General features: G+C 38.5%; 1 protein-coding gene across 9 annotated transcripts in view; it reads left to right on the top strand.

Annotated features, from left to right (window-relative positions):
• EPB41L2 (erythrocyte membrane protein band 4.1 like 2) overlaps positions 1-19,985 on the top strand; it is a 199,151-nt gene that overhangs the window by 78,242 nt on the left and 100,924 nt on the right. For all 9 annotated transcript variants that reach the window (XM_079781297.1, XM_079781296.1, XM_079781295.1 and 6 more), the window contains exons 2-3: positions 7,703-8,187; positions 8,899-9,111. In XM_079781297.1, the coding sequence (XP_079637423.1) occupies positions 7,717-8,187; positions 8,899-9,111 (684 nt within the window). In that variant the 5' untranslated portion in view covers positions 7,703-7,716. The remainder of the gene's footprint in view (positions 1-7,702; positions 8,188-8,898; positions 9,112-19,985) is intronic.

Raw genomic sequence — 19,985 nt, 5'->3', positions numbered from 1 at the left:
CCCTCTCCAGTCCGGGACCCCTTGGGGGATCTCCGACTGCCAGTTTAGGCAGTCGGTATTGGGCCTAAACCGGCAGTCAGCCATCCCTCTCACAATCCCAGACCACTGGCTCCTAACTGCTCACCTGCCTGCCTGCCTGATTGCCCCTAACTGCCTGCCCCCTGCTAGCCTGATCACCCCTAACTGCCTCTGCCTGCTGGCCTGATTGCCCCTAATGCCCCCCCCCCCCCCCCCGCCGGCCTGGTCGCTCCAAACTGCCCCACCCCCCCATGCCGGCTTGGTCACCCCTAACTTCCCCCCCCCCCCCCCCGCTGGCCTTGTCACCCCTTACTGCCCCCCCTGCCAGCCTTGTTGTCCCCAACTATCCCCCCCCCCCCCCCCCGCTGGCCTGGTCGTCCTCAATTGCCTCCCCCTCTGCCAGCCTGGTTGCTCCTTACTGCCCCCCCTGCCAGCCTGGTTGCCCCCAACTATCCCCCCTGCCGGCCTGGTCGCCTCCTGCAGCCTGTTGTTCAGTTGTTTGATCGTCCTTCACTAACCCCCCCTGCCTGCCTCGTTGCCCCACACAGCCTGCTGTTCACTCGTTTGGTTGTTCCTCACTAACCCTCCTGCCAGCCTGGTCACTCCATGCAGCCTGCTGTTCAGTTGTTTGGTCATCCCTCACTAACCCCCCTGCTGGCCTGGTCTCCCCACGCAGCCTGCTGGTCGTTACTGTTACTGTGATGGTGTCCTGGACAATTTGCATATTTCTGTATTATTAGTATAGATGTGTTTCTTGTATTTGTTTTTCTGTTAACTCTATGCTTGTCCTTTAACCACTTTTCCCCCCTATTGAGGGAATAGTCATCCTAGCCAATTTAAAAATGAAATTTATTTTGAATGTTTAATGTTAAGGAAATTCATAACTAGCACTATTTTATTTGGTTTTTACTTGAGTTCAGCTGAGGAGTAAATACAATTGAGAATGAGAATTAAGTGCTCTTTAAAAAGCTTGATGCCTGTTTGTGTTACATGAGTGTTTAACCAACGTTTCCCATGAAGGACCATTATGTGCTTTCCTGAAGAGATGACAATGGTAGTTTTTAAGAAAACTGTCAGCTTTTCAAACTAGTAGTAATTTCTCAATATAAGTTACCAAAATTTGTGTATTAGTGACACATTGTTTGAATTTATATTAATGCTAATCTTGCTACATCTGTCGCCCATTATACTGAGAGCAGGATTCTTTCCTCTATATCACTGATGTCAGGTACATATGCAATTAAAATACTTAGGAAATATTTATTTTGAAAGAAGGGGTTAAGATACTGTTACTATCCTCATCCTGAAGGTCAGTGGAATTTACTAGGGGCTCAGAACAGGTTATTAATGATTATGATGCCACAAATGGTAGTCATAGTTTATTTTTATTTATTTTTAACAAATGATGAATTGTCAGGAATTAATGCTAAGTGCTGGTTATAAAATACTGAAGTTTTTTGGGAATGGTGGTAGTACTACATAAGCTCTCTGCAGCTGGACAGCCCGAGTTCGAATCCTGGCTCTTCCATTTACTGGTTGTGTGGCTTTATGCAAGTTTTTATCCTTTTATTTTTTAACTTTCTTTACCTATAATAGGGGAATAATTTTAGTTCCAACCTCAAAGGGTCATGAGATGCAAGGAATGCAGAGAGTCTCTAGAACAATGCTCAGCAAATAGCTGATACTTTCATTATTTACTATTGTTATGTTATTTATTAAGTGGATTGTGCATACTATTACTGTTACAATTTTTAGTGAAAAACAGACGTAGTTCATTTTCTCCCAGAATCCCTAATTGATGACGGGGTGGCCCACCATTTATTATGAATTTATTATGTGCCAGGCACTTTATGTATAACATCTGATTTCATTCTTAGAGCCACCAGTGAATATGTATTATATCCCTGTTTTGCTTACGAGGAAACTGAAACTCAACAAGACCGAATAACTTGTTTTTGGTTACACGGCTAGTGACAGACAGACCTGGAATTCTAATCCTGGTGTTTGGTTCCTAGACTTGATCTCCAAACCTTCATGTTATTTAATCCAAAGATTAGTTAGCTTTGCACAAAAAGCTGTGGCCATTACAAACTTAAGGTCCTCATCTGAGAGAAGGAATGTGAGCAAAAGTACTTGGTCAGTATTTCTTACCACACAATTCAGTGTATGTGATTGATGAAGAGCTGCAGGGTTTGGGATATCTCTGTCACCTCGGTTAGTGTGTGCTGTTGGAGTGCCCAGTATGAGAAGGTTAATGTGCATTTTGCTTGAAAATAATGATGTCCAATATTGGGATCCCTAATGATTTGTGTGTAGCCTCTGGTTATTGAGTTCTCACTTCAGGAAAGAGTATTTTTGGGATGACCTCATTATTTGTGGAGTCTTTGCCTGGCACAGATCTCTTTCTTGACCCAATTCTGAATGGGAGCAGAAGGCGCTTGCTTTAGCACGTAAGATTGTTAGCTGGAATTGGACATTTTTGAAAATTATGCCTTGATATTCAGGCATCTACCCTTCTCTTACACAGGGAATCTTACACGTTTGTTTCATTCGTATATATTGTTAGAATAAAGAATTAATGGTTTATCTCACTAATATTAACTCAGATAAAGGCTTTTTAGAAAAATGAGCATCTGGAAAAAGTTAAACATTTTGACAACCACGGCTCTTAGGTATGAGGGCCATAAAATACAATGAGGAGTAATAGTTACCTGAGCTGGTTCTAAGTATACTACCAGTTCCTTAGGGCTTATTTTCCAGTGCTTGCCTCCTAATATAATATGCAGAGGCTAATAGTAACTACAAGTAACTGAACCCCCTGGCTCAGTTGTTTGAGCCATAGGGGAAAGTATGTTGTCTCACATAACAGGAAGTTCAAACATCCTGGCCATGTGCATGCAGCATGCTCAGTACTCAAGTCCTCTCCTCTGATTCTCTTGCCAGTGCCCTCTTCTGTGTGCGTCTTTTTCCTCAGGCTTTCTCTTCTCAGGATAATCAAGGTGGCAGCAGCATTTCTTGGAGTCATGTAAATAATGCTCAGAGGTGGAAGAGGGGCCTTCTCTTCCCTGTGGCCCCTTTAAGAGGAAGGAATCTTTTCCTAGAAGCTTGCAACAGACTTTTTGCATGTCTTCTTAGCATGGGGAGAGGGACCCCCATGATTCCCTAGACGAGCTTCCATCGACACACATATGGAAGAGAGGAAAGCTGAACAAAATTTGGGTTTTGTTAAAAAGGAGAAAGGAAGGAGGATATATACGTGCTCTGAATGTAACCTGATCCTGCCTAGACTTGAACTAGCAAAGGCCTATAGTTCATATCTTTTGTATGTGTGGATTTAATTTAAAGCAGATGTATCTTTTTTTTTTTAGCTTGTATCTTTATAGAAATATTTCTTCTCTCATAGATGTTCTTTATCTCTTTTAAGAAAACAAACAAGTGATATAATTTATTATAAAGGTACCTAGGGTAGGCAGCATTGGATTATTTCAAAACTAATTCTTATTTATCTTCATCATATAGATAATATAAACCAATAAATAGTCTCTTTGGAATGTATTTGTACTTACTTGAATATGGGATATAGTATTTTCTAGCCCATCTGACACTTAAGATAAACAAACATACTAGGGAGGAATTACTTGCAGTCTGCTCTAAGTCAGCCTGTTTTTGTTATTTCTTCTTCTCTGCAGATATTTCTTTTTCCTCTTTCCTCCCTTTCCTCCTCTGCCTTGTCACTCCTCCCCTCTTTTTACATGCTGGCTATACAGTATTTGAAAAGCATCACTCTGATTTTGTTCCAAGTAGAGTTAGGTGGCTGCTGAATCATTCCTATATTTCATTTGCTGTATTTGTTTTTCTCACATTTAATGCTGTAAGGTAAGGTAGTAGGATATTAAAAAGACGTTCTGTTAGACTACAGGCCATTTGGGGAGATGAACATAAGCAAGGGATTGTGGGTGTTAGCAGGTTGCTCTACATATCCTTTGCCACAATAATAGATGAAAATGACCAAACTGGAACTGTGCACACCTTGCCAATGTTATTTAGGTTTCTTATTTGTTGCACAATTTTGTTTATGTCTTTCTCAAAGTTCAGAGGGAAGCTTCTCTCCATCCTCTCACCATTTTTGAGCTTTAGAAAGGCATTCTTTCCCCTTTTGTAAATCTTGAGTCCCTAAATAATGGGCTGAGCACTATTGGCAGAAATGAAAGATCTCTTATTGCTCGTGATCTCAGCAGAGGATGGGAGCCACTCAGCTAGCGGCAGCACCCACCCTGTTCCCTGTGCAAGAATTTTAACAGCGAGGGTTCAGAGTAGCTGTGGTTCTCTCAAGGTCTTAAGGAAACATCTGGATCCAATAATTAGCATGAACACGCTTGCTTGAAGTTCTTTGTATGAGTGTCTAGAGTTGTGTAACTGCTTCGTTTTGCTTGGTGTAGTACTCTGATAAAGGGCCAGTGTTTTCAGGAGCATAATGTTATAGGGTAGGAAGGTTGGTTAGTGGTAGAGACAGTGCCTTGGAATTTACTTTCCTTTTTAAACACTAGAAAAAGAATGGTTTCACATAACAAGCCTCCTTACCTAACCAGTGCTGATCCTCTATTGATGATGGTTTTCTGCTTAGTTGCATGTTAAATGATGCATGCTTTTTCTCATGGAGCTGTTACAATAATTAACACTTTTTATCAATCCAGATGGAGCATGCCAGCATGGTAATTGTGTCAAAACCACATGCTTCTCTAATGGGCTGGCTGTTCACAGCAATGTTCTTTTTGGTTGATGATAAGTAGAAAGGTCTTTACTTACTATGTTATATAACTTACTAATGATGGATTTTAGGTATTTATAATTAAAGCTTATGGAATGAGGATTGTTAGAGTTTGGAAAACTATAGTTCTGGTTTTGTCTATGCCCATCTAGCTTTGTGATCTCAGGCAAATCTTCTAGTCTTTCTGAGCCTCAGTTTCCTCGTTGATAAGATAAAGTGAGGGTATTAGAGTAGATGATTTTGCAGCACTCATTCAGTAAATATTTATCAAGTGCCTCTTATGTGCCAGTCTACATGCTGGGAACACAGCAGTAAAAAAAGAGAAAGACCCCAGCCCTCTGGGGCTTTCATTTTAGTGGGAGGGATTGCGTTCCACTGCAGGAGTTAGTGGGTGATGGAGTTTAAAGGCTTATCCATCTTTAAAACTCAGAGAGTTACAAGCATGATAATTATGGTGAATGGATGTGCTATAATCATGTTTTCTTGATGGTGGTAATTTGTTCAAGAAACCATCTTATCAACAAAGAAGGTAGTATTTAGTTTTGAGTTGTGTTGATTTTTTGAAACTATTTTAAGAATGTACTTATTTATGTATAATTACATCCATCCTTATTGTTGAGTATTTACAATCCAATTAGCCATTTTCATTGTTGTTGCTTTTTTTTTATCTTGTAACTTCCACTTGGATGGGCAATACTTACAGCTCTGGGGTTCATTCTATTTTTTATTATTACATTTATTGAGGTAACATTGGTTGATAACATTATATAAATTTCAGGTATACAACTTTACAATTCAATATCTGTTTACTCTATTGTGTGCTCATCTTTTTAAATTGTTGGGTTTTTGATACATTCTGGATACTAGACTCTTATCAATGTTTGGCACAAGATGGCAAATAATATTTTAAGAAGCAATTATAATGCTCATACATGCTAAAACATGAATGATTTTTGAAAACGTGCTAAGTGAAAGAAAATGCCACGTGTTGTATAATTTCATTTATTTTAAATGTGCACAGTAGGCAAATCCATCCAGGCTGAAAGTAGATTAGTGGTTGCTAGGGCTGGTGGAGGGGGTAGAATGGAGAGTAACTATGAATGGATACAGGATTCTTTTTGGGATGATGAAAATATTATAGAATTAGATAGTGGTGATGGTTGTACAACCTTATGAATATACTCAAAACCATTAATTGTATAATTGAAAAGGGCGCATTTTATGGTCTGTGAATGATATTTCAATAAAGCTTTAAAAAGTGTATTTTATTTTTATATCTCTTGAAGATAGCTGGGAAATTTCCCATTGCCCCGGGTGCCAGGCCTTTGGACATTTAATCAGTGGTAAGAGAGGAGAGAACATTCTGTCTCTGCCATTCCTGCCTGTTGGTTTTATGTCAGTGGTGCTGCTATGCTTTAAAAGTCCCTCTTTACTTGTGTAACATGTAGACAACAAGCTGCTTTCAGATTTAGTTTCAATTTTGTTTTCATTAGTTGTGACTGGATTAATTATTAGATGCTTTTTTTTTTTCTATCGGTCTAATGTCTTCATTTGGTTCCGATTAGGGGTCTGTAGGTATTTTCTTGTAAACACGTATACAAAACTATGTTTGAGGTTGGGTGGGGTGGAGTTTTGGTTATAGTTTGAGTACCTTTCCCAGAAGACTATCTTTTGCATCGCAATAGTGATGGTGAATTATGGGATTTAATATTGGAACAAAAAAGTATGCACATTACAGATATAATTTTCTCGCTATTAAGCACTCAGTATTTAACAGTATTTTTAATACCTAACATTTTAGTTATAATGTGTGAAATTTCAGTGAAATGTATCTTAGTACTTTCTAACATCAATAACTAGAAGCCCGGTACACACAATTCATGCACTGGAGGGGAGTCCCTCAGCCTGCCTGCGCCCTCTCGCAGTCCGGGAGCCCTCAGGGGATGTCAGTCGGACATCCTTAACACTGTGCGGAGGCGGGAGAAGCTCCCACCGCTGCTGCTGCACTCGCCAGCCATGAACCCGGCTTCTGGCTGAGTGGCGCTCCCCCTGTGGGAGTGCACTGACCACCAGGAGGCAGCTCCTGAATTGAGTGTCTGCCCCCTGGTGGTCAGTGTGTGTCTAGCGATTGGTTGTTCCTCCGTTGGGCTGAAACCAGCTCTCTGACATCCCCCGAGGGGTCCCAGATTGCGAGAGGGCGCAGGCCAGGCTGAGGGACCCCACCGGTGCACGATCGGGGCCAGGGAGGGATGTGGGATTTTAGCTAGCCAAGGAGGGACTGCGGGAGGGCTCCAGGGCCTGTCCGGCTCATCTTGCTCAGTCCCGATCAGTTGGACCCCAGCAGCAAGCTAACCTACCGGTCAGAGAGTCTGCCCCCTTCTGGTCAGTGCACGTCATAGTGACTGGTCAACCAGTTGACTGTCTGCGCCCTGGTGGTCAGTGCATGTCATAGCAAGCAGTTGAGTGGCCTTAGCATATCATTAGCATATTGTGCTTTGATTGGTTGAACGGCCAACTGGATGACCAGACATTTAGCATATTAAGCTTTTATTATATAGGATACTTTGTATTATAGAGTAAGGGATACTTAAAAATTGGATTTTGGGGTGAATTATTATTTATTGGTAGATGAAACCAAAGAAAAGTAATTACACTTGAGTTATTGATGATTTAAGTTCTGTCTGTACAGAATCAGAATTAATTCCATTGTGATGCTTGTTTTGATTCTTTGATTCAGTTAGAGAATTCTCAAAGAGTAGCAGTCTCCATTTTTCTTTTATGAACCTTCTTTCTCTATGGGTTTTTTTATCCCCATATTTCTGCCATTCCCCTTCCCATCCTTTTTTTATCCTGTCTCTTGCCTCTAAACTAGGAGAGGTTTTAAAATACATTTTTGTGATTTTGTTTTGTTTATAGCATAAGCTGTGACCATGACTACTGAAGTTGGCTCCGCGTCTGAAGTGAAGAAGGAATCTGACCAGTTAGGAGCAGATGCAACCAAGGAGAAACCTAAAGAAGTAGCAGAAAATCAGCAGAATCAGTCATCTGATCTAGAGGAGGAAAAAGATTCCCAATCATCTCCTTCAGCTAAAAGCCAAAGTAGTCCACGCCGCCAGAAGAGGCAGAAGGATCCATCTGAGAGTAGGGGCATTTCTCGATTCATACCCCCGTGGCTTAAGAAACAAAAGTCCTATAACTTAGTAGCGGTCAAAGATGGAGGAGATAAGAAAGAGCCTACCCAAGCTGTTGTGGAAGAGCAGGTTTTAGATAAAGAGGAATCTCTTCCTGAAGAAGAAAGGCAGGCCAAGGGTGATGCTGAGGAAGCAGCTCAGAGAAAACAACAGGTCATTAAAGTTGATATCGAGGAAGAGAAACCTTCAGTGAGCAGTCCTGAGATACAGGTATGTTTGAGAATCGATGGTGTTGAATTGAAAGCTTGATGGTATAGCCACATAACAAAAAGAGTTTTTTTTGCTTTGAATCATTTATGGATCTCTTTTGCATTAAGATACTGGTTTGACTTATTATATCTGGAATATGGGTTTCGGAGTGGTTTACCACAGCCTTCTCCTATTATTCCTTTTCAAAATTTCCAAAATAACAAAGGGAAAAAAAATCTATATATGCACACCATAAAAAAGCTTGTCTGTTTCTCTTAAGGTTAAACATACTCTGAGAATCCTGTCACCTCTCCTTTTAAATAATATGTACTGTTATACCTCCTTGATTTGATTTATTTAAGTGTCCAGCAAGTAGGAAGAAATAGGTTTCTATGTGTATGCATTTTAGTTATCTAATGAAGCCTAGGTTTTGCCATGGTATGAGATTCTAATTGGAAATTCTATTATTAAAATATTTAAATTGCAGTTGCCAGGATGTAGTTTATTTTACTCATTTAATGCTCAAATGATCAAATTGGCAAAAATGAGGAAATTGGCAGTGGATTGGGGGAAGGAGGATATGAAGTATTTTTTTCTAGCAAACATTTGAAGTCTTTTTAAATCTTACACAGTACTTGTAACAATCACCATTCTTACTAGGATTTTCCTTTTAATGTGTCGTTTTCTGCAAATCGGTCAACTTTAGTATAAACTTCATTTTTTCATCATCAGCCTGCTGAAGAAGTAAGGAAGGAGAGAGAGGAGGAGAAGGTAAAGGAAATACAGGAAGACAAATCAGAGGAAGCAGCAAAAAGGGAGACAAAGGAAGTGCAGACCAATGAGCTAAACGCAGAGAAGGCCATTCAAAAAGCCACCAAGAAGACCAAAAGTGTCCAGTGTAAAGTGACCCTCCTGGATGGCACCGAGTACACCTGTGACCTAGAGGTGAGTCAGGGCACTGACGGGAGAGCTCTCTTGATGTGTGGAATGCAAGCAGAAGTGCATTCTGCCCTCATTTGTGGCATGGCACAATTTTTGTGTTCTTGTGAATTAGATGGTCACAATTTTGCATTACAAAAAAACGAGAAAATGTAGAAGAGGGTCATCATTTCCGTTACAAACAATAATTCTGGACCCTTAAGGATACATAGGGCTGTTGTTCTCACGGTCTGCACTGGTCATGTATATTGTCTGGTGTATGTTCTGTATGGGCCTTAAATAGTTTGAATATTACCTCTGGAGAAATTATAGCGCTAGGTTGACATTTTAGAGTCATGAAATTTTAGCGCTTTAACCACAAGTGTTTTTATCCTGGATCACAGCAGATCCACACTAAATCTTTTGCTTGGAAGTGGTATAGATCACTTTCACTTATATCTCATTGGCCAAGCAAGTCACATGGGTTAAGGCTGATAACAATAGGTAGGCAAGTATGATCCTCTTAGAGGAATTGGGTGATAAATTGAAAAAATAGAAACAATACTATAATTTGCAACTCACAAAGCCGAGCATCTTTTTATATTCTATATGGCTCTCTAGGATTGCTCTAGGATTTAAAAAAATATATATTCTTTTTCATATTAAGGATATTCTTTTTCCTAGTTCCTAAGAATGAAACTAGCAAAGTTTCTTGAATAGGTGGTGAAAGATATGAAAAGGTGAATTTTATCAAATGTATTATCTGCATCAACTGAGAAGATCATATATTTTTATAATTTGTTAATGTGGTAATTTAAATTAATGTTTTCTAATGTTAAGCCATCTTTGAATTTGTAATATAAACATTACTTGTTCATGATGATTTGGCATTTATTTTTATTTTTTTTAAAGAATTTTTGTATAGATTACCTTCAGTTTTCTTTTATCAAAGTGTTTTGATCAGACTTTATCTTGTTTACATACTAGTTACGTACATAAAGTTGCTTTTCTCAATATTCTCTGGAAAAGCTTGGATAAGTTTAGGGATTAGCTATTCTTTAGAGATCTGGTAGAACATGCCTGCAAAACTGTCTTGAGCTGGTGGCCTTTTTGTGGGAAGAGTAGAGTAGAGGCTATTTTTAAAAAAATTAAGTAATTGACCCAATTAAAAAGTATTTGACTTAATTTCCTTACAATCTGTTTCTGTTTTCTCTTGAGTTTTAGTAGTTCATATTTTCAGTGGAAACTGTCCATTTCGACTAACTTGACAAATCTTATTGCCATGAAGGTTTTTTATAGTATTTTTATCTTGTGTATTTGGTTTTGATTTCTTTTTTATATGCAGTGTTATTTGTATTTTCTTCTTAATAATTCTTGCTGTAGAGTTACTATTTTAATCTTTTTTTTCTCAAAGAAACAACTTAATTTTGTTCAGTGTTTCCTTTCTATTTTGCAATATTTTGTTCCCTTCTGCTCTTTATTTTTTCTTTGGGATTTTAAAATTCTTTTTCCAGTTTCTTGAATTGAATATTTTAAAAAAATATACACCTTCATGGCTCTAATTTTCCCTTCAAGTACCTCTTGGTAATCCTGCAAGTTTTGAAATATTGAGCTTTCATTGCTATTTAGTTTTTCATATTTTTCATCCCATTTTCAGTCATTTTTTGACCATTGAAGTTTTTACAAGTGTGTTCTTAAATTTCCAGAGTGAATATGTGTTTACGGGTGAATATATATGTGTGCATGTCTTGTGGGAAGAGGGCATTCTTCTTTGTTCAGATTTCCTGTTTTATTACATTGTGATTAGATAGAATATGGTCTAATAAGTAAGAGATTCTATTGCATTTGTTCAGACTTACTTTGCAGCCTTATAGTCAATTTTTGTAATATTTCTTTTAATATTGGAAAAGCATGTTATTTTTTTTTCATTGTTGGCACAGGTTTCCAGTTTTGTCCCCTTGATCAGACTTATTAATTATGTGGGTAATGTCTGTTGTTTAACTGTATGTTAAAATCTCTCCCTATAATGGTTGATTTGACAAATACGCTTTGTATTTTTACAAGTTTATGCTTATAAAATTTGAGGCTGGATTATTAGATGCATACATGTCAGACTTATATACTCTTGGATCCCCCCTTTATCATCACAATATCTTAAAGTTTATTTTATTTAATATTAACATTACTATACTGGCTTTATTTTGTTTAGGATTTATCTAAACCAGTGATTTTCAGCTTGTTTCATCTCATGGCACAAAAACTAAATACTAAAATTCTGCGGCACAACAAAAAATAATTTTTTGTCAATCTGACCCTCAAAATAGGTATAATTTTGATTCATTCACACCAATGTTGGCTGTTGTCATAAAAAAATGTTTATTCTTAGATGTCTCTAATCAACACTTTTTTATAAGAATAAAAAATGAGACTTTTAAGTCAAAATACTTATTTTGCACATTATCTTTCATCCTAATATCCAAATTTATGGATATTATATATTAACTAGTATTATTTTTTTATCCTCACCCGAGAATATGTAACTAGTATTATATTTTTATCCTCACCCAAGGATATGTTTGTTGATTTTAGAAAGAGAGAAAGGGAGAGAAAGAGAAACATTGATCAGTTGTCTCCCATATGCTCCCCAACTGGGAATCTACCTGCAACGGTTTGGTATATTGGGAAGATGCTCCAACCTACTGAGCCACCTGCTCAGGGCATGTTGTCATTTTATTATTTGCCAATTTAAGGGAAAAGAGGTCAGTACCCCTGACTAAATAGTCAGGTATTGCATGTTTTAAACATTCTTGCAGCATAACAGTGTGTCTCTTGCAGCATACGGGTTGAAAATTGCTAGTCTAGATGTTCATTCTTTGTCTCTACCATTCTTTTTTTCTTTTAAACATTAAGTCATGTCTTTGAGGGGTTATGTTTTTTAATACTATTTGAGAATTCTGTCTTTTCAATGGTGAATTTAGGCCATTTATTTCATGTGATAACTGTATGTGGCTATATACTGTCATCTCAGTTTGGGTACTTATTTTTCTTCGTTTAATTTATTTCCTTTTATCTTTTTTATTTTTATACTTTTCGGAATGACCCCTAAGTGGTTTACAGACATACTTGATTTAGTAAAGCCTAATGTTAATCACTATGCCCAACTCCTTCTTTCCCCATCTTAACACTCCTTTGTTTGATGTCTGATCTCATTTTGGAATGGTACAAAATAAAACAATTTCTTATCTGTGTGACTAGTCTCTGTTTGATCCTATCATTCATGGGAAATGAAGTCACTGTGTTAGTCAAAGCAGAGTTGAGAAAATATCCAAAGTTAAGAGCAGCAGTGTACTCCTTCAATTCAACATGACTTAAATTGATTGGGAAAGCACAAGAGTCTTCATTTTAATGACAATGTTAATTTACAGATACATTATCTTTTCAGCTAATAAGTGTTTACTTAATATACCATTTGAGAATGAATTTCTGAGGACAGTAGATAAATTTGAAGCGTGTTGAATAAACCTTTTTGTCTACCAAGGACAAATCAAAGTGGAATTTGAGTAGACTGTAGCAATGTGATCCACAGAAGAATTTATGTAGCAACAGTTCACTGGAATTCTAGGCAGTGACTTTATATCTGATCAACAGCCATAATTCATCTGGGGAATAACAACACAGACGTTATAAGTTGCACTCCCTGTTTTGATTAATTTCTATTTTAACCAATTCTTCCCATTCAGGTTCTCTGATTGCTTGCTTAGTATCATTAGTTTGGGTCTGATACTCATCAGACTTGCTATTTCCTGTTCAGGAGCAGAGCCCCCAAGACAGCCATCACGTGGTTTGAGCGCTCTCATGTTTCCCAGTTCCAGTGCTGACCTTAGACAGATTGGGTGGTATGCTGATGCTGCTTATCTGTGGTTCTCTAGCTCTGTACCGGAAACTGGCGTCTGAGGACTATTTGGGGAAGTGTGTTGTGGGAAACTGTAGCTATTAATGAACTTGCAAGCACTCAAGGAAGATGAATACAATGTGGGAAATAAATAATTTTACCTTATTTGCTTTGAGAGATTAAATTTGTTTACATTTGTTTACTGACATTAAAAATTATGACTATCATGGCTTTTGGATGCCTACAGTTACTGTTTATTTTTCTTTCTGTATGTTCATGTGTCTAATTTTCAACTAGGCCTGTAGATTATAGTATGTCTCTGAAGAGGGCCACCTACAACAGTAGAGGAAAGCATGGCCAGTGCAGGCAGTCTCGAGGAATTGAAATGGCCTGACTTGTAGGGACCTTTAAGAGTAGGATGAGGTTCCAGAAAGCCTCAAATGCCAGGGCGAGATTATGAAAGCTGATCCATAGAGCAAAAGGGAGCTGGGAGAAATGGACCAGAAGTTGTAAAGACATTGCTATACAAGACCAGAGAAAAGAGTGCTGTTTAGTTTTTAGAACATGGTAGATAGCGACGTGGTTACAGTAATTTAAGAGGGACATTTTTATTCATTGCACTCGTTGTGTGTCAGTGGTCTTTATAGATAGGATTTTTATCAGTGTGATTAGAGCATTGGGAAAGTTAGGTGGTTTCCTATTGTTACCTGTCAGTACCTTTGATTAACAAAATGATCCCTTTTAAGCCATTTAATATAAATATTACTGTAATAATTTAATAATTTTTTCTAAATCAAGAAACATAATTCTTGGAGATATTTTTGTTTAGTATCCTAACATCATCTCTGCTTCTCAGATTGGTTCCTTAAAATAGGTACATAGATAGATAAATAAATCTCCATATGTCCATCTATATCCCTTCTTCATTCCTCCACTTTCTACTTTTAGTGGCTTTTTATACATTCTTTCTCCTGTGCGCCATCTGAGCCTATTCTTTCTCAAATCTCAGATATTAAATGAAAGGGACTTCCCAGGGAGCTAAGGAAGCACCATTTTTAAATACTAATTATTTGAAGTTTTCGTTCTTTGGAGGAGAGTATATATTAACATTAAGTGGATAGCCCGGTCAATGTGGCTCAGTGGCTGATCAGTGATCCATGAACCAGGAGGTCATTCCTGGTTAGGGCACATGCCTGGGTTGGGGGCTCAATCTTTAGCAGGGGGGCATGCAGGAGGCAGCTGATCGATGATTCTCTCTCATCATTGATGTTTCTATCTCTCTTTCCTTCTCCCTTCCTTTCTCTGAAATCAATAAAAACATTTAAAAAATATTAATAAAAATGCTTCACACAGTGTTTATGAGCATAAATACTGAATAACAGTACATTTTAGAGAATGACTATAGTTAAGTTAAAAAAATTCAGACATGGCTTCACTTTAATGTTATTTTTGGCTTATGTTAACAACAGGATTTTTGCTTGCCATGCATTAATTTTGATGCAAAGCCTAGTTTGTCTTTGTGCATCTGTTCCAAATTTTTGTGTGAAGTATTTTTTCATTGTAGTTAGTGAAAATTACACTTTATATTTTATGTTAATTTATCATCTATTAATAATAAGCTGAGATCTCAAAAATTTTTTGGAAAAAGCCTTTGAAGATTATTCTATTTTTTAATGAAGAAACTTGATAGTTCTTTTCTTTGATATGTCTATTTTTACTGATGTAGATATTTAATGGTATGTGACAATCACCTTTGGTACCAGACTTTAATTGTAAAGGCTTTTAAGGAGTCTCTTGGATTCTGCATGCTTGCTTCAGAGACTCAGCTATAGAACCCTTGTGATATTGCTGGTCATTTACAGACATGGTGAGTTAAAACAGCGGGGCTTTCTTCCTCTAAGGGAAAAATAGAGTAAGATTTCGTTGAGGTCATAGATCTAATGTCAGGACATCTATCTTTACTTTTCTTTGGCCTCTTTGGATGTCTTGAGGAAGTCACTTCTTCTTTTTTCTTCCGTTCTGAGATTGCAAAGTAAGAATGGAAATATTTGCTTCCTCTCTTTCTAGCATTGAGCTAGTTGTACTACAGCTGATGTCTGTATATAGATTTTTAAAGCCTGAAAATAACCGTAAAGTTCTTGCAAGACTTTGGAAGCATGAGTGAAAGTGCACTCTGCGTTAGAGTTGCTCACATTTTCCTCTGGCATCTGAAAGTTGTTCCCACGTGTTGATTTTGTCTGAGAATTGAGGGCATTGTTTCTGCCCACACAGGAATGTCAGTACCATTTATTTATTTATTTATTTATTTATTTATTTATTTTAGTGCTATGAATAAAGCTATCAGAATGTAGGCTCTCTTCCTCAGTGTTCTGATGATAATTTATCAGAAAGTAGAATGTGTCAAGGTCTTCTTGCCTTTCTTGTGTAGAGTACTGGCCTCAGAATTTCAAGTTTATATTATTGCTTTCAACTGTCTTTTGTTTATATACTTGATTGTTTATGTCATCTTTCACCCACCAAGGCTGTTCTTTCAGACCTCTACTACTGACCTCTACCAGGTTTACTCGTTAAAGAGTTTTCAGTATCTTCATACTTGTGGAGGACAGGGGTTTGAGAGTCTTGCTGCTCCCTGTGAGTGTTGTTTTAATTTCTTTCACAAAAAGTGGTGCTGGGGTCATTCTTTCCATCCATTCCCTCCACAGTAGGATGTATACTCTGTGACCCAGACACATGGACAGAATTATCATTTGGATTTAGAGCACTGTAATATAATATGCTAACATTTGGATCTTAAAGGGATTGAGTAATATAACGGAATAAAATACGATTTATAAAAAGCACTGGATTACTCAGAAAAAATTCATCAAGGTGGCAAAATGACTAAAGTATTGGTAAATGATCTGTCAGATGGCTATTTTTATTTTTGCTTAATTATGTTCTGAAACAGAGTTAAACATTAACTCTGATAGAAAAGTTATGATTAGGAATATTGCTTAATTTTTAAAAAGTCAACCTTAAGATGAAAGCTGCATTCTATCAATGAACTGAACTGCATCTCATAACTGTGCTTTATTAGTAGCATATGCCTTTTCACCTGCTTTGAAGTTGTGTCTGATTTTGTGCATCGTCTCGTTATTCACATAGAGAGGAAATTTAATCTTGAGTCTTATAATATTTTTATATTCATTGATCTCTTTCCATATTTCTGTCAGCAACAATTGAAAGAGAATCAAATAGGAATGCTCCACTAAGCTATTTTTCTATAGCACAGAAAGCCTGTGTTAAACTTTATGAATCAAATGTCAAAATTCATTCTGGGCAAATAGCTTACAGAGAATGTGCTAGCCTACAGAAGTTTTCTGCTTGTGTTTTTGAAATAAGTTTTAATGGAAATGATAATTTAAAAAATATATTTTTTAATTGATTTCAGGAAGTAAAGAGAGGGGAGAGAGAGATGGAAACGTCAGTGATGAGAGAATTATTGATTGGCTCACTCCTGCATGCTCCACAATGGGGATCGAGTCATATGCAACCCAGGCATATAGGCATATGCCCTGACCGGGAATTGAACCGTAACCTCCTGGTTCAGAGGTCGACACTCAACCACTGAGCCACACTAGCTGGGCTAGTGTCACCAATTTTGACTCCAACTTTTCTTGGCTTGGACTTAACTAGGAAACATTTTATCTTGAAAAGCTAGTATGTTGCTGGGGTTCAAATGAATTAAGCTCTTCTAAACATTAGAGAGAGGTGGGCTTCCATCCATAGGCGAGGTTGCAAAGGAAAATAATATATAAATGCATAGATTCTATCTCCTGTTCTTTTCAACCTGCTTTCCAAATTTTGTTGGTGCTGATTATATTCTCTTTCTCCTTTTCCTTGTGTCAGGAGAAAAAAATGAATCTGTGCATTTGCACACATGCGACATTATTTTAGAATAGCTTCCTTAGGGAGCAGAGCTAATTATATATGTTCAATCTTTTTTAATGAGAAGTCCACTTTCTACTTAGGAGAATTTGAAGAATGAGCTTGAAAGTGAAGTGGGCCAGTACAATACAGCACATATCAAAGTTACCGTAAAGCTTTCTGGATATCTTCTATAATAATAAAAGCATAATATGCTAATTAGACCGGACAGCTGAAAGTCCTTATGGACGAAACCAGGGCTGTGAGGGCCAAGTCCCTTGCACGAATTTCGTGCATCAGGCCTATAGTCTTGCTATAAAAAGATTTTTAATGAATTGTGGTAGCTTTAGTGGCATCTGTTTTGACATTGTTCATTGTTTTTAGTTCTCATTTTCTTCATTGTTTTCTGCAGGTGTCTAAATAAACTTTTATTTTACATATATATTAAATTGGGCAGAACGAAGGTGAATTATAGAAGATGAAAGGATGGAAATGCTATTTCACTTAAGATGCATTTTTGGGGGGCAAATAATAGGTATAATTTAATTTTTATTCACTTGGTTTTATTTACATAAAGTGTGTGGCTCTATTTATGAAACATTTCTGGATCAAGCATTAGTGACACTGTTGAGGAATAGGTTAGTCTCCAGTGACCCGAGGGCAGAGCCCATGCGGCACACAGGGAAGGCTGCATTCTTGTGTTCAGGGCTGGATTTCAGTCTCATTTCCCTACAGTAAGAATCTGTTCTGGATGTAGTGATTCTCAGGGATAAAGCAAATGATAATATTTCTGTAAAGTGTTACAGAAATTTGAAGCATGTTCCTTATTTATAGTATACTAGAGGCCCAGTGCACAAAATTTGTGCATGGGGATGTGTGTCCCTCAGCCTAGCCTGCACCCTCTCCAATCTGGGACATCCTTCTCACAATCCAAGACTTCTGGCTCCCAACTGCTCGCCTGATTGCCCCTAACCGCTTCTGCCTGCCAGCCTGATCACCCCCTAACTGCTCCCCTGCCAGCCTGTTTGCCCCTAACTGCCCTCCCCTGCAGGCCTGGTCACCCCTAACTGCCCTCCCCTGCAGGCCTGGTACCCCCCAACTGCCCTCCCCTGCAGACTTGATCGCCCCCAACTGCCCTCCCTTGCAGGCCTGGTCCCTCCCAACTGTGCTCCCTTGCTGGCCATCTTGTGGTGGCCATCTTGTGTCCACATGGGAGCAGCCATCTTGTGTGTTGGAGTGATGGTCAATTTGCATATTACGCTTTTATTAGATAATATTATTAGATAGGATAGAGGCCTGGTGCACGGGTGGGGGCCAGCTGTTTTGCCCTGAAGGGTGTCCCGTATCAGGGTGGAAGTTCCATTGAGGTGTCGGGTGGCCTGGGCGAGGGGCCTGTGGTGGTTTGCAGGCCGGCCATGCCCTCCCCCATGGACCCAAGCGGAGGCCCTGGTATCTGGGATTTATTTATCTTCTGTAATTGAAACTTTGTAGCCTTGAGTGGAGCCCAGTCTCCTGCTCCCTCTGTGGTTGCCACCATTTTTGTAGGGATTTATTTATCTTCTATAGTTGAAACTTTGTAGCCTTGAGTGGAGGCCTGGGCCTGCCAGGGTGTGCAGAAAGCTTGGCTTCCTCCATCGCCAGGGGCAACTCAAGCCTTCTGCTCTCTCCAGCTCCGTTGCTGCAGCCATTTTTGTTGGGATTTATTTATCTTCTATAATTGAAACTTTGTAGCCTGGAGTGGAGGCCTAGGCCGGCAAGGGCAGGTGGAAAGCGTGGCTTCCTCCATTGCTGGGGAAACCCAAGCCTCCTGCTCGCTCCGTGGCTGTAGCCATCTTGGTTGGGTTAATTGGCATACTCGCTCCTGATTGGCTAGTGGGCATGGCTTGTGGGTGTAGCGGAGTGATGGTTAATTTGCATATTACTCTTATTAGATAGGATCATTTGACATCACAGTAATTGATGGAGAAAGGGTGGGATGTTATAACTGAAAAACACTACATTTGTAGAATTTAAAATGCACTTCATTTGAATGTTTTAATGTTTTGAAGTCTGGATTTCTAAAGAAACTTGATAATGATAATATTCAAAGTTTGCAGAATAAGCTCACAATATTGATGGAGGCCAATAGCATGCTTGAGGTAGGGGCTGGGCTTCAATAAGATAAGACTTGAGGGAGTTTCATTGTGCAGGGTCTGGTCCTCAGCTTTAAGGCATACATTAATTCTTTTTGTGTGTGTTTGTTTTTGTTAATCCTCACCCAAGGATATCCTTTGATTTTTAGAGAGAGTGGAAGGAAGAGGGAGAGACAGATATTGATGTGAGAGAGACACATTGATTGGTTGCCTCCTGCACATGCTCAACACAAGGTGGGGATCAAGCCTGCAAAGTATGTGCCCCTGACCAGAATTGAACCTAGGACCCTTCAGTCCTTGGGCTGACACTCTAACCACTGAGCAAAACTGACTAGGGCTACATTAATTCTTTATTACTGTGCCCAGGTAAGTCGGACAGGAGAAGTGACCATTGCTGACCAGTCCTATGAACATGGACATATTAGAATTCTAGGAAATGAATTTATAGTGAAAGGTGACTGTCAGGAAGAATTGATTAGTCAACTAATTCTTTTCTTTATAATAAGAAAGTCATCAAAAGACTCAGGTGATAATTTTAAGACATCTTTGTGAACATGAATTCAGACCAAGGAGTATTACGTTAACATTACAACTAGTGTCTTCCACACACTGTAACTGTGGAGAGTAAGCATATCTGGCAAGGTCAATAATGACTGTTCTCTCAGGCCAGGTACCCCCTTCTTCTAAGTGATATTGATAAATTTTCACTTTTTGTTATTCCCACTCCTCCCCCTCCAAGAAGCCTAGTTGGTTCCCTAGATTTGGACACAAACACACATCCCTTTTTTGCCCTAAAATTTTACACATTCATCCCTGGCCCTCCTGTAGTCAGACCATTTCATCCCTCACATGTGTTGATTTTATTTAGGTTTGCCAGTAAATCTCAAACTATTTTTAAATTCTGCTGGAAATCTTATTGTAACTTAAGTTGTGAATATTATTGACCTAGTAGGCTTGGATGGGAGTTGAAA

Source organism: Cnephaeus nilssonii, assembly GCF_951640355.1.
Source record: "Cnephaeus nilssonii genome assembly, chromosome: 9".
NCBI lineage: Eukaryota > Metazoa > Chordata > Mammalia > Chiroptera > Vespertilionidae > Cnephaeus > Cnephaeus nilssonii.
The sequence above is the reverse complement of the archived record's forward strand: the minus strand, read 5'-3'. Positions and strand labels throughout refer to the sequence as shown.